This window comes from Lissotriton vulgaris, chromosome 7 (genome assembly GCF_964263255.1).
Source record: "Lissotriton vulgaris chromosome 7, aLisVul1.2, whole genome shotgun sequence".
In the NCBI taxonomy this organism is placed as follows: domain Eukaryota; kingdom Metazoa; phylum Chordata; class Amphibia; order Caudata; family Salamandridae; genus Lissotriton; species Lissotriton vulgaris.
In genome coordinates, this window is record NC_141695.1 from 82,473,717 (window position 1) to 82,488,086 (window position 14,370).

The following is a 14,370-nucleotide window of genomic DNA, read 5'->3' on the forward strand; positions in this document are numbered from 1 at the left end:
CTCGTGGCTCCAGCAAACCAAGATGCGGGCGGGGGAGCCTTCTCGTGGGCTCGAAGAACTAGTGGCAGCATTGGAGTCCCTCCTGGACCCTGGATTCTAGTGAAAATGCCCCCAAGAGCCTCTGGGGCTCGAACAGCAGCAATGCCTCAGGACGTCCCCACTCACCGGGTCTCCTGCGGCGGCCGGCTGCTTCACGAGAGCTCCCGCTCCTCGGGGCTCTCTGCAGACTTCTGCCCTCTCTCTCCTGGGCTCTCCCTCGCTTTGGGGGCCCGGCGGGGAAAAGGGAAGACGCCGGCTTCTCTCTCCTCGCTCACCGGATCCCGGGGTCGGCTCCCGGCAGCTTCTGGCTTCCTCCTTCCTGTCCCGGGCCGGCAGCCAATCAGAGCGCGGCCCGGGTCACGTGATGTCCCGCAGTCCCGCCCCCGGCCTGCCTGACTTCCTTGTCGCGGGCCGGGCGGCGATTTTTCAGCAATGTACGGGGCAAATGCCGGGTGGGCACCGGCTCTTTTAAAAATACAATAAATCGAGGTGGGCACTCGATCTGGGGGCATTAAAATCGGCAAACCAGCGGAGTGGGCTCCCGCGCCTCATGCAAAATGCGGGCCAATGCCGGGTAGGCACCGGCTGTGCACAAAAGCGCTCCCCAGCGCTAGGACCAGAAATAAAGCGCTCTCAAGCGCTAATGGCAAACAAAGCGCCCCCAGGTGCTGGGAGCACAAGCACAGCGCTCCCAGATGCCCTCAGCAGGGCAGAGTTCCAGCAAGTCCAGCAACGTCCTTTCAAGGGGCAGGGGGCAAGGCTGGGCCCAGAGCCAGCTCACTGGGTCTCCAGGCAGGGAGATACCCCAAGTGGCGGTCCTCTGGCCCAGCAGCAGCAACAGCAGCCCCCTCAGGATCCTGGAACAAGAACCACTTCTGTGGGGACACAGCCCCATTTTTATACAGTACATTCCTTTGTCTGAAGGTGCAGGGTGGGGGAGAAACCAGTTGCAGCTGGTTCTTGAGTACCCTTGATGGCCCAACCACCCCTTTCTTTCACTGGCAGGGCTAGGGACATCAGTCACACCACAGGGGGGTGGAGCCAGCATTGTCTGGGGAAAACCCAGCCTCATTCAGGCCACAGGTACACTCCTCCCCAGCCATCAGCATGCTAATCTCCCACTCACCACCGGGCAGACCCATCCAGCCTTCCTGGAGCCAGGCTCACCAGCCTGCCCCAGCCAATCACACGCCAGACACATTTTATATTAATATGCCAACTCCTAGAAGTTGCACTTCTACATATGACACACTCATGCAACACACACCATTGAGAAGCATTCACTCTCACGAGTTCGCACATATCAGATTCGAACCTGTACACCCCACGCATCAGGAACTACCAGGGACACATACATTCCCCATGCATTCCTATGGGAGGGCAGGCCTATCTCATCACATGCACTCAGAGTGCGCACGCACTTTCCACTGGGACACAGTGAAAGTGCGCAGAACCCAAAAATCCCCATCACCAGGTCACCATTACAAGCAAAAAGTCTAGTGGTGAACCTTCCATAAGGGCCAAGTCCAACACAACCCCCTTCCAGCCAAAACGCAGGGGAGAACAATCACCACCGTGATGGACTTCCCTGCTTGGGGCGATAGAACACGGACGCGGGCCCGCAACTGCAGGGACACCCTCCTGTTCTACGCCATGGTGAACCCATGGGATTCCTTCTCAGCACACTGTCTGGACCAACTGGGCTACCCCACTGGTACTCCCAAGCTGTCCGCGGCCAGGACCAGGCTCTGGGCCACCCAGGTGCCACCGGTCCTTGCCAATTCGCAGAGCGGGGGGTAGTAACCCCTGGTACATAGTAGCCATTCTCCACTCTCCCTGTCTGCAAGACAGGACTAGACTGCCACTGGTTCTCCAGCCTAGGGCCTACAACCTCAGGCGGACCAGGAGTCTCAGGGAAGGCTCTCCTCCCCCTACCTCTTCTCCTAGGGTTCCTCCTCCTCCTGCGAGGGGTACCCTTACAATGCCACTCTAACCCAGGGTTTAACCCCTCAGGTTGCACCGGGGTCAGAGGTGGGCTTTCCCACCCTCTGCACCCCCTTCCAGCGGTCTGCCCTCTCCCAACTGGAGAAGTTCCTCTGGAAGAAGAACCGGTCAGGACACTAGTTACAGTCGTCCTACCCTTCAGGTCAGGCTGAACCTGAACCTGGCCTCCCAACCTCCGGTCTAAAACCTTTGGTGGAACAATTGCCTGGCACTCCAGGACTTCTGGGGACTCACACGCAATCCCCCTGAGGCTGACACATGACCCATGTGTCGTGTGACTGTCTGCCTGGCGCAGATCTCCCGCCTCCTGTCCACCTGACAGTGCGCAAAGATCCCCCAGCACAGAAGTGGCGCCACCCGGGTCCCCCCAAGAAGATCTAGCCCAACTGGCTAGTCTCTGGTCCACTGGTGCATCCACTGGGAAACTCATCCCCCAATCACTCCTCACTTCGGACTTCTGTGCACTCCCTCCTGGAGTAGCACTGCCGGACACTGGAACCCCTGGAGCTCTAGTTACAGACGCTCCAGGTTCCCTAGACACTAGGAGATCCTCCTCAAGTGTACTAACAGGACAGCCTAGGTCCCTAACCTGGTGTTCCCTCAAGAAACCACCCAAGTTCTGAGACAGGGCTTCGGGCCTCTGGGGGCTCTCAGCCACCCACTGACTCCTGCTCCACTGAGCCAGGTAGCCAGCCTCTCCACCCTTCTCACTATACTGGGACCTAGCTGGGCTACACTGAGCCTGTTCCACCACGCTGGGCTGGAAGCTCCCTGTACCACTACTGTTGGACCCACTCTCCAATGACTCTACAGAACCTCTGGCACTCTCCCAGCGGTCTGCTTCTTCTGTAAATAGTCTTAGATCAGAAAATTCACCTGCCAACAGGTGTTGGCGCAACTCAGGACAACAACTACTGAGCATCTGCTCTCTGACAATCAGCCTGAATAGTTCATCATAGTCCTCTTCCTTGATACTCATCAGCCACTAAGCCAGTGCCTCATCACATACATCTGAAAAATCTGCCCAAGACTGGTGAGGCAGTCTCCTACTGCCCCTGAATTTCAACCTATACTCCTCCTCTTGGGAACAAGGTATCTTATGTGGGGGACGTGGACTGGGACTTCCTACACTGAAATTTAAATAGCTGCCACCACTGGACCCAACCCTCCCTGGGGGATCCAGAACATTATGACTGCGGTCAGGGGACAATCTACCCTCTAGGGCTATCTTCTCCCTGGCCAAGGCCCTCTCAGCCTCTGCAGTCTGCTCATTCACACCCAGCTGCGCCATCTCTCTGGCATGCTCTAACCTGAGCTTCTCCATGGCCAGCTGGTGCTCCCTCTCTTCTCTCCTATCCACCCACTCCTCTGGGGACAGGGAAAGGGATGGGGTGCTACATCTGACACTGGACCCAGCAAGGGACTCCCTATCTAGGGGGTACTCGCTCTCTGCTGGCGTCCCTGTGCTATCATTTTCTTCCTCCTCCTCTGAATCTTCAGGGCTCCCCACAGACCCACCACCCTCCTGGTGTGAATCCCGGGCCCTTTCCTCACTGCGCGCAAGATCCCACTGACCCTTTTGCCACAGGATCAGGCTGCTCCTAAGTTCGGACTGAGTGTCTAACTCATCCACCCCTATGTCTCTCTCTTCACAGAACCTTACCAACTCTCCCATACTGTATCTAAACAGATCACAGACATCAAAAGCAGGCTCCATTCTGGCGGACGTTCTGGAGAAGAGATCACACAGGGAACCTAGGGGTCTGAGCTAACACAGGAGTACACAATTCACAAAGGTTCAGCAAGTTCCCTCTCCCAGAGAACTCACACTCACTTGCCTAGTGCCACACACCATTCATTCACACACAACCCCCCCCTCGGACCGGTAAGGCAGTTTCTACCACCCCTGATTCCTCAACCTGACCACACGTGACACAGGTACCAAACTCTGGGCGCGGGGCAGGGGAACAAATGTACTGGACACAATTGCACAATGATACCTTCAGGAGGAGAAAGTAATGGAACTTCAAAAACAATAATATCCCCTAAAATGTGGTCATCTAAAATGCAGAGTTTTGTAATGTGGCCTGTCGCCACTGTGGTACAACGCAAACACAAATTCTCATCCTCACCGCTTGCCGCCAATGTTAGAAACGGGATCCTGGCTGGCCAAGACTCGCGTCGAGGTCAGTCAGGGATCACCATTCCTAAGGTCAGGGCAAGGGAGTTACACGCCAAGATAACCCCTACTCGCCCTCTAGGTAACGTGGCGCGAGCAGCAAGGCTAAACTTGGAGGCGATGTAGGCTAAGTATTTGCGCACGCACCCCAGCAACAACACCCAAGGCCCACCACAAAGGAAACTCCACACAAGGTTATATAAAAAATAGCCTTTGTATTACACCAAAATACATTAGATAAAACACACACTTTACAATGTGCCAGAGGCACGGGCAGAATTTACAGGGGATATTTACAAGACAGGGCCACCTGGACCACTGTCAGGAATCAGCACTTTCAGAAGTAACACTTTTTAGAAATAGCACTTAGAATTATCACTGTAGCGCAAAAATAACATACAACCAGTCACTACTGGTACCAGGCGAGCACCACCTATGCAACCCTCACTATCTTAGGAGATTACACTAGGGAACCTGGGCTCTGCTAGCACCACCTGTACTAGCAAGGAAACAACCACCTACATATCACACTACCTGTAGGGGTGTAAGAACATAACACATGATGCAATGCATAACATTCATTCAGAGGTGTAAGGAGGGAAAACACATGATGCATCAACAATACATTCAGAGGTGTAGCAATCAAAATTGCGCCAAATCCACATTAGCCACCACCTGTGGCAGTCCCTGTGTCCCAATGTCAGGGGGGGGGGCCTAAACGTGGCAGTTGCCCACAAAGTGCTGGGCAACTGGGTGAGGATGGGGCAACACGAGGGAGCCTCGCAGGCTCTGCGTAAAAGAATTTCCCCTAGAGCCTCTCTGGGCTCTCAACCAAAAGATGCAGCCTCACTGGGCTGTTGGGGTCCCTCACGGGGGACCTAGAAACACTGGGGGTGCCTCGAGCCTCTCTGGGCTGGAGGCACCAATGCGGGCGTGTGGGAGTCCCTCCTGGACTCAAGACTCGAGTAGTGCCCACACGAGCCCCTCTGGGCTCTGAACGACTAGATGCTGCCCCTGGAGCCTCGTGGCTCCAGCAAACCAAGATGCGGGCGGGGGAGCCTTCTCGTGGGCTCGAAGAACTAGTGGCAGCGTTGGAGTCCCTCCTGGACCCTGGATTCTAGTGAAAATGCCCCCAAGAGCCTCTGGGGCTCGAACAGCAGCAATGCCTCAGGACGTCCCCACTCACCGGGTCTCCTGCGGCGGCCGGCTGCTTCACGAGAGCTCCCGCTCCTCGGGGCTCTCTGCAGACTTCTGCCCTCTCTCTCCTGGGCTCTCCCTCGCTTTGGGGGCCCGGCGGGGAAAAGGGAAGACGCCGGCTTCTCTCTCCTCGCTCACCGGATCCCGGGGTCGGCTCCCGGCAGCTTCTGGCTTCCTCCTTCCTGTCCCGGGCCGGCAGCCAATCAGAGCGCGGCCCGGGTCACGTGATGTCCCGCAGTCCCGCCCCCGGCCTGCCTGACTTCCTTGTCGCGGGCCGGGCGGCGATTTTTCAGCAATGTACGGGGCAAATGCCGGGTGGGCACCGGCTCTTTTAAAAATACAATAAATCGAGGTGGGCACTCGATCTGGGGGCATTAAAATCGGCAAACCAGCGGAGTGGGCTCCCGCGCCGCGCCTCACGCAAAATGCGGGCCAATGCCGGGTAGGCACCGGCTGTGCACAAAAGCGCTCCCCAGCGCTAGGACCAGAAATAAAGCGCTCTCAAGCGCTAATGGCAAACAAAGCGCCCCCAGGTGCTGGGAGCACAAGCACAGCGCTCCCAGATGCCCTCAGCAGGGCAGAGTTCCAGCAAGTCCATCAACGTCCTTTCAAGGGGCAGGGGGCAAGGCTGGGCCCAGAGCCAGCTCACTGGGTCTCCAGGCAGGGAGATACCCCAAGTGGCGGTCCTCTGGCCCAGCAGCAGCAACAGCAGCCCCCTCAGGATCCTGGAACAAGAACCACTTCTGTGGGGACACAGCCCCATTTTTATACAGTACATTCCTTTGTCTGAAGGAGCAGGGTGGGGGAGAAACCAGTTGCAGCTGGTTCTTGAGTACCCTTGATGGCCCAACCACCCCTTTCTTTCACTGGCAGGGCTAGGGACATCAGTCACACCACAGGGGGGTGGAGCCAGCATTGTCTGGGGAAAACCCAGCCTCATTCAGGCCACAGGTACACTCCTCCCCAGCCATCAGCATGCTAATCTCCCACTCACCACCGGGCAGACCCATCCAGCCTTCCTGGAGCCAGGCTCACCAGCCTGCCCCAGCCAATCACACGCCAGACACATTTTATATTAATATGCCAACTCCTAGAAGTTGCACTTCTACATATGACACACTCATGCAACACACACCATTGAGAAGCATTCACTCTCACGAGTTCGCACATATCAGATTCGAACCTGTACACCCCACGCATCAGGAACTACCAGGGACACATACATTCCCCATGCATTCCTATGGGAGGGCAGGCCTATCTCATCACATGCACTCAGAGTGCGCACGCACTTTCCACTGGGACACAGTGAAAGTGCGCAGAACCCAAAAATCCCCATCACCAGGTCACCATTACAAGCAAAAAGTCTAGTGGTGAACCTTCCATAAGGGCCAAGTCCAACACGCGCTAAGCGCGAATATCTCCAAAATCTAACACCTGCCCTGAGCAGTTCTTAGCCATGTTATCCAATGGGAGGTGGATAACATGGCTAAGAGCATTTGCTCGATAATACATGAATATCGCTGACTTTTCTGCGATAATAGCAAGGTTTATCTGCGATAAAAATCGCCGATGTACTGCGATAATTTTTGTCTCTAAACAAGTTAGAGACAAAAATTATCGCTAGTTGTTCGTAATATGCCCCCGGGTTTTTGCTTGCAGAAATCGGGAGGCGGGAGACTAGCACTGAAATCAGTAGTCACACGCCTGAATCGGGAGGATTGGCATGTCTGAATTCTCTACAGCTGGGGCCATAAACTACATCCGCAGGGTTAGGTGATAGCCTGGGACCAGCCTGGCATCTAAAATGGCTGCCGTGCACGACAAAATTGTGGCATTGGAAAAAAGGCAAGATGGCGCAGCCGCTGGAAGAGATGTATCAACATATATCAGCCTCCTCAGCCACCCTCAGGAAACATAGGGGATTAGGATACGTCTCCCGCACCCCCTTATACCTAGTACTTTAATTAACGAAGCACAAAATGGCGAATTCCCGTTTCGCTACCAGTTTGCGGCCCAGTTCGCGGCCCGTGAAGCGCTTCTACCGTGAAAAATCATTTTTTTTTATTTTCCCCACGGGACCCTTTAATAACCCCAACAACATTCCTAGGGGGTCAAGAGGGGGATACCTTGCCCCCTTTCATTAAATTCCCCCTTAGTTTTTCACCTTTTCTTCTCTCTCGATCCTACCGAGAGACAAGATGGCGGCCGCTCCGGACTGTCACGCAGCAAAAAAAAAAAAAAGCTCACGCACAGCCGCTGGAAGAGATGTATCAACATATATCAGCCTCCTCAGCCACCCTCAGGAAACATAGGGGACTAGGATACGTCTCCCGCACCCACTTATACCTAGTAATTTAATTAACGAAGCACAAAATGGCGAATTCCCGTTTCGCTACCAGTTTGCGGCCCAGTTCGCGGCCCGTGAAGCGCTTCTACCGTGAAAAATCATTTTTTTTTTTTTTCCCCACGGGACCCTTTAATAACCCCAACAACATTCCTAGGGGGTCAAGAGGGGGATACCTTGCCCCCTTTCATTAAATTCCCCTTTCGTTTTTCACCTCTTCTTCTCTCTCGATCCTACCGAGAGACAAGATGGTGGCCGCTCCGGACTGTTTAGAATGTTGACAGACACCGGAGAGCCAATCAGCTTTCTGCGCGCAAAGTTCCGTTTCGCGAAAAGTAAGCGGACCGGATCGCTGCCCAGAGCGCTGTTACAGATATATATCTTGATTTGAACGTTAATTTCTCAAAATCCACTGAAGCACATATATTGAGACCTAGCAAAGGCACATCGGGCTAACAGTCCCTACAATTTTGCCAAGTTTCGTGCAAATCCATTCAGCCGTTCGAGCTAAAAGTGAGTCCAACCGCCCTACGGAAATTAACATGGGAAAAACGCGTTTTGGGACCCCCCTTTTTTCTCGGCCCCCCCTTGACGATTCCGTCCACAAACGCCAAAGTTATTAGACATAGAATTTTCAGAAATGCCATAGGGAATTAATCCTAACTATATATACCTACTGGCGATAGCCAGTAGGTAATATATATATATATATATATATATATATATATATATATATATATATATATATATATATATATATATATATATATAAACACACATATGAAGGCATGCATGGTAAAGGTGTGCGTGGTAAAGGCATATGTGATATGCATGGTAAAAGTAAGGTATGCGTGGTAAAGACAATGAATGGTAAAGGCTTTGCATGGTAAAGGATTGGTTGTAAAGTCATTGTGTGGTAGCAGACAGCATTGTAGATGCCTGCTTGCTTTGTTACATTTTGCCACCAAAGATGCTACAGTGGTGTGTAAGCATTTCAATGGCAATCATTTCCAGATCTTCAATCAATATTTATACATTATGACTTTCAATATTTACTACTCTGCCTATGGGCTCATAAATCTAATAGGCCCGAAATTTCTCAGCACAGTCTTTACACCATATGTCCCGGGCCGTGCACTACGATCTAGCAATCTCCAACTCCTCAAGGTTCACAAGATTAAAAAAGCCCGTCAAGGAGGTAGGGCTCTGGCCTATACTGGGCCTGTTCTGTGGAACACCCTTCCCCTCTCACTAAAGCTCAGTTCTGATCACTTATCTTTTCGTAAAACCCTGAAAACCTACCTCTTCTCTAGCATTTAATTTTATTCCCCCATTATCTATTGGTATTGTCCGGGTACAGTAGCAGGTTTCGCCTGGATGGCAAAGCGCAGAGATACCCCTTCGGGGGTCTATTCAGGCGCTATAGAAGCATATAAATAAATAAATAAATAAATAATAATAAGCAGTACAAAATAATGCACATTGTAAATAAACTCATAAATATGTTAATAAACCAGCTAATCTAGCATCCACCGAAGACCCCAAAAACTCAATGGGTTCCATGCACACTTTGAGCATACCTCAGAGTCAGCCCACGGGAAATTTACATACATTTCAACTTATCCTGTTATCAACGAGAGACTTGGGGTGCCATTTTTTCTAACATAGTTAGGGACGTTTAGGTGGGTGTGGGGACCCACCACTGCTCCTGGGTTTACTCTCAATACTACAGAGTCCCTTCCTTTTGTGTCCCAAACACAATATCGGTTATACAGGAATAAACCATCCTTATAAATGTCCGTTAAGCAGGGACATTCTGGATGGGCTCCTTAATAAACTCTAATAGTACACTATAGAAGGGGTATATTCAAGCATATAGGCTGTGATTATACATTAATGTGATCACTAGGAGATTGACACCCAACTTAATCCGAGGTTGTCATTCTTTTTTCCATGATAGCTGAAATGTTTTTAGACCTATGACATATTCACTACTAGAATAAATTGTTCGATTTGATTGCCCTCTTCCTCAGACGACACTCTTATCCCTCCGTACCCAGAACTATAGTATTTTGGGTATGTAGAAGACTGGGTTGAGTAACATCCTTCACAAATTCACTTATTTAAGAAACCTTGAAATCCAAAACCTCTGAATGTAACTCATAATGGAACGTGACAGAGCCTCTGTATTTCCAGAACGGTATGAAGAGTGGTGTATTGGAGAAAATAATCTATTTGGTCTATTAATGGAAGAGCACTTCTGCAATCCTAGAAGAGGCCAGAAATAAAGAGGGGCTGATCACAAAAACACTCCACTAATAACATATCATGGCCTTTCTTGTTTCAGGATCTATGGGTTGATGCCAATGCCTTGGGGCATTTAAGGGGGGCATCCATTCTAGAGAAAAAAAGCAGTTCTCCTTCCATGGTTCTGCATTACCAGTACTAGGTATTCCAGAATGCCCTTTTGTTTGAAGATATCTGCTTGTGTTTTATGACTTACTGTTACATTTGCACTAGTCACCCCCTTAAGCCTCAGAAGAGAACCCCAAGTATCTCCGTTCACCTAAGTAGGTCCACAATTGTAAATAGCCACCATCTCCAAGTATCTATGTACTAGGCTGTACATTTATATGTGCCTCTCTGCAGCGAATTTTTATAACTTAAGACAATATTTATGACACTATGTATGCCAGGTGGCTGATGTGTGTGCTCTTAGACAATTAATTCTCTTTTTTCTCTGCTTTCAGGGATCCTACAGGCTAACTTTTGATTTTGTTCACAACATCAATGACCCATCAACAACTTCCTGCAAGGGCTCAGAGTCAACCAGTCATGCTCCATCTCCATCGACTACAAGAAATTAACCATCCAAGCCAACTTTCACGTTTCCAAGTGACACCGGACACAGCTCATTCACAGGGGTCCTTCATATCACTGCATTTCTCCTGTCAGCATTATCCGTGGTTGTTACACTCCTAGATTCCTAGGTTAAACATGTGGTGAACACTGTTCACTGGAAAGCATTAAATGGCTTTCAGAATCTGACTACCAACAGTTACTCCTATGCATAAAATTATATATCTACACAATGCAGTATGGGTATAGACCTACTCCAGACCTTTACTCTCTTTCTTAGCATTCTCTTCACCCATAACGTGGTGGTATCTTGCTTCCCTCTCATTAATGCCCTAGTAGCTGGCAAATATTGATTATATACTCAGCAGCAGAAGGCATGCACATCAATTTTTACTGATAAACCGGGCAGAGAAGATGAGAAAGGGGTCCAGCTGTACTAAACAAATATTCCAATTCAGTCTTTGCAACTGTTAAAATGCTGTTTCCTAAGTACAAATGCTAGTTTTTTCCAACTCCTAAAATAGGATTCTGAAATTGGGGTGCTATAGGCATCCTTCCAAATACAGAGTTGGACTCTTATATGTCAACGCTTTGCTACAGATATCCATTCTAAATGTACTGACCCCCACACAGGAGGTGTTAAAACATTCATAATAGGAAAGGATTCCTTTTTGGACACCTTATTCTTCATGAATGGATAAAAATTATTAAACAAACTGTCAAAATAAAAGAACACTTCTTTTTTAAAGCAAGACCCATTTTTTTCATAAAAGAAAATTGGAAAAATGAAAAGCAGTCAAAGACATGGTTGTCAGTTGCAATTTGATACCTACATCACTAAGATTGATGGGGTAGATAGATCGAAACGTGATCCGCTACAATTTGGTATTTTTTAGAACAGACCTATTAGTAAATAGGACGTTCTTTAAAATCTTTAATGGTCGCAAAAATACTGTTCACAATTTGTGACCAGTATTTTGTGTCCTGGTATTCATACATCTGGCCCACAGTTCTTTAACTTAGCTTACAGATCCAGTTTCAACTAGGAGGCTTGCAGCTGCATCCATTAGTGTTTTTTTCCCATTGAAATCAATCCTTGATTTGTAGTACGAAAAATAAAGCTGCCCAAATTAGTTCTAAAAATGATGCTGGGACAGGTCTCCCCAGTGCACTGGGTTGGTCAGAGAGAACCTCATAGTTTTTAAGGGGAGGTCTTACGAGGGGCTGTTGTGTCCATCCTACTGAAGCGAGAGGAGTCACAAAGGAAGAAGGAACTATAGCCTTTAATCCTGTTCTTCGACTATTGGACCTCATGGCTACTAGCAAGGTCCAGACAAAGTGAAGAGGTCCTGCATGGGCGTGAGCATGCTTATATACCTGTGACCTACATTCTAATGTCCTCAAAGGTCAGGCCCCTGGTTACCACTTCTGTACACAGGACTGTCTTACTGGACTGGATCCCCTGATCCAATGTCACTAACATGCTAGGGTCATGCAATATCTACTTTTAGACACACTATCTATCCGTGACTCTAAAGTTGGGCACACATCATTCTTCTTGGGTGAAAACAACTTTGTAGTTAACATAAATACTTGGATTTACTGTGCTATATTCTTCTTTTCTTTATGTATCTGCTGCATCATTTAAGTTGTGATAAGCTAATGATCACAATCATGTATTTGGATACATAAACTATAATCAGTGGCAGATCGTTTTTGGAAAGATAATGGTTAAAAATGTACTTGGTTGAATCATAATTTCTCTAGTTTGTTTTATTTGTACTTTTCATATATCCATCAATGTAAAGGCCAAGCTGTTCATCTGTGGAATAAACAGTAGTTCATTGACCAATGTAATTATCTCATTTGTGAAGGCATTGTGAGGAGGAGGGTGATACACAGACCAATGGCAGCTGCATAGATGGCATTGTGAGGCTCTGAAAGTAAAGAACATCTCTAGATGATGGAGACAAATAGAGATTCACAGTGTCCAAGCCCGCAATACCGATTCTGTCCAACATTGTAACTTTACTTAATGGAATTCATTTCAGTGTTTCTCCCTTTTTTGGAGGTCTTAATGGAATCCATAACAGTCATATCCCAATTGCTCTGCAGTCCTCCTCCATTTCTGTGATGAGACAAAGTCAGAACACTTTGTAACACCAAATGTACAATATAATTATCCCAGGCAACTACAAATACACATTGCAAATTCCCTCCTGGGAAGGCTTTGTTTATGTTGCCTTGCTGTGAAGGTGTGCCCAATTCAATCCTGCTCTACTCTCAGTCAGCACTGAATACTGGTGTAATCACAAAGTGTTTGACAGGCTTTGTAAGGTAGACGTATGTGTAGCATGCAGGTCTCTAGTGAAGCCGAGACTGTCTGCGATCCTGCAGATGTTAATAAAATATGACTTACTACATTGGATAATGAATTTGGAAATGAAATCCCTTGCACAGTATGTTATAAAATGGCATGCCCATTCTGAGCCTCAGAACGCTGCAGCAACTCCAAAACTCCCTGGACCACTGTTGAAAATAGGGTATCTGGTTGGCAGAGGTAGGCACCCTTCCCAAGTAGTGACCACCACTCTATCCAGAGTAAGCTAGATGCACCCTAAAAGATAACTTGTGCTCACCCTCTGGTAGCTTACCACAGAGCAATCAGGCTTATCTAAAGAGGCAATGTGTAAAGTATTTATGAAACACACACACAGTAACACAATGAAAACACCACAAAATGACTCCACAGTTGTTTAGAAAAATTAACACTAATTTTATAAATAAATCAAGACCAAAACAACAAAAATCCAATCAATGCAAGGTGAGTTATTCATTCAAAAAAATAATAAAATAAGTGTAGCACGTAGAAGTAATGAGCACCAATGGGGGCAATCTGGTCATGCTGGACAAAGGCAAAGTCAAAGTTCAGGCTGCATGCGATGGAGCACAGGCCGGCTACATGACTCATGCAGGCCCAGTGAACAAAGAACCTTGATCCTGGGTGTAGCAGCAACATGTGGGGTGCAGACGAGCGATGTGTCGATATAGAGCCCCGCAGTCAAGGTGATGTGTACATTTTCTCAATGCAGTGGTGGCAATACATTAGTTCTTAAGATGAAGAGCCAATGCGGAGTTGCGTTCCTTCCAAAAGCGATGCGTGGGTTTCCCCCTGCAGTCAAGGGGATGCTTTGACCTCTCCAGATCGATGGGCCGACTCCCACAACAGGGTCGATGTGCCGAATCTGCTACTGGCAGAATGGAGGTGCCTTGATTTCTCTGGTGCAAGTATCTTGGTCTACTCCCAGTGAATCATGCACAATGAGCATGTATAGAGTGTAGGGGCCAGATGTACGATAGATATTTGCATGAGGAAAGACCCTTTGAACATGCAAAATCGTTTTGGTCATGTACAAACCCTATTATGAGACTCACTATTAGGAAGGGGAGTTCCCTTCCTAATAGCGACCCCAAATGCCTTGTACGACTGTTTTGCGACAGCAATTGGGATCGAAAAACAGTCACAGTTTACTACCTCTGCATGGACTCGGGCCCAAGCCACTACAGAAAAATTTTAATGGTATGCTCCGACCAGAAGCCTTCACTCATCATCAGATAACTTGGTAAATGTGCCTAGGTTTAGAAAAACAAGGTTTGGAGGAGGAGCTTTTCGTTCTGCAGCCACTCGGCTCTGGAATAAACTTCCATCTCATCTCAGACATATCGAAGATCTTTTACAGTTTAGGAA

The 14,370-nt window shown here is 48.7% G+C and overlaps 1 protein-coding gene across 2 annotated transcripts in view; it reads left to right on the top strand.

Moving 5' to 3' along the window:
- The window catches only part of LOC147700831 (DBH-like monooxygenase protein 2), a 564,025-nt gene extending 551,555 nt beyond the window's left edge, over positions 1-12,470 (top strand). For both annotated transcript variants that reach the window (XM_086928504.1, XM_086928505.1), the window contains one exon: positions 10,514-12,470. In XM_086928504.1, coding sequence (XP_086784630.1) covers positions 10,514-10,630 — 117 coding nt within the window. In that variant the 3' untranslated portion in view covers positions 10,631-12,470. The remainder of the gene's footprint in view (positions 1-10,513) is intronic.
- The last annotated feature ends 1,900 nt before the right edge of the window (positions 12,471-14,370 follow it).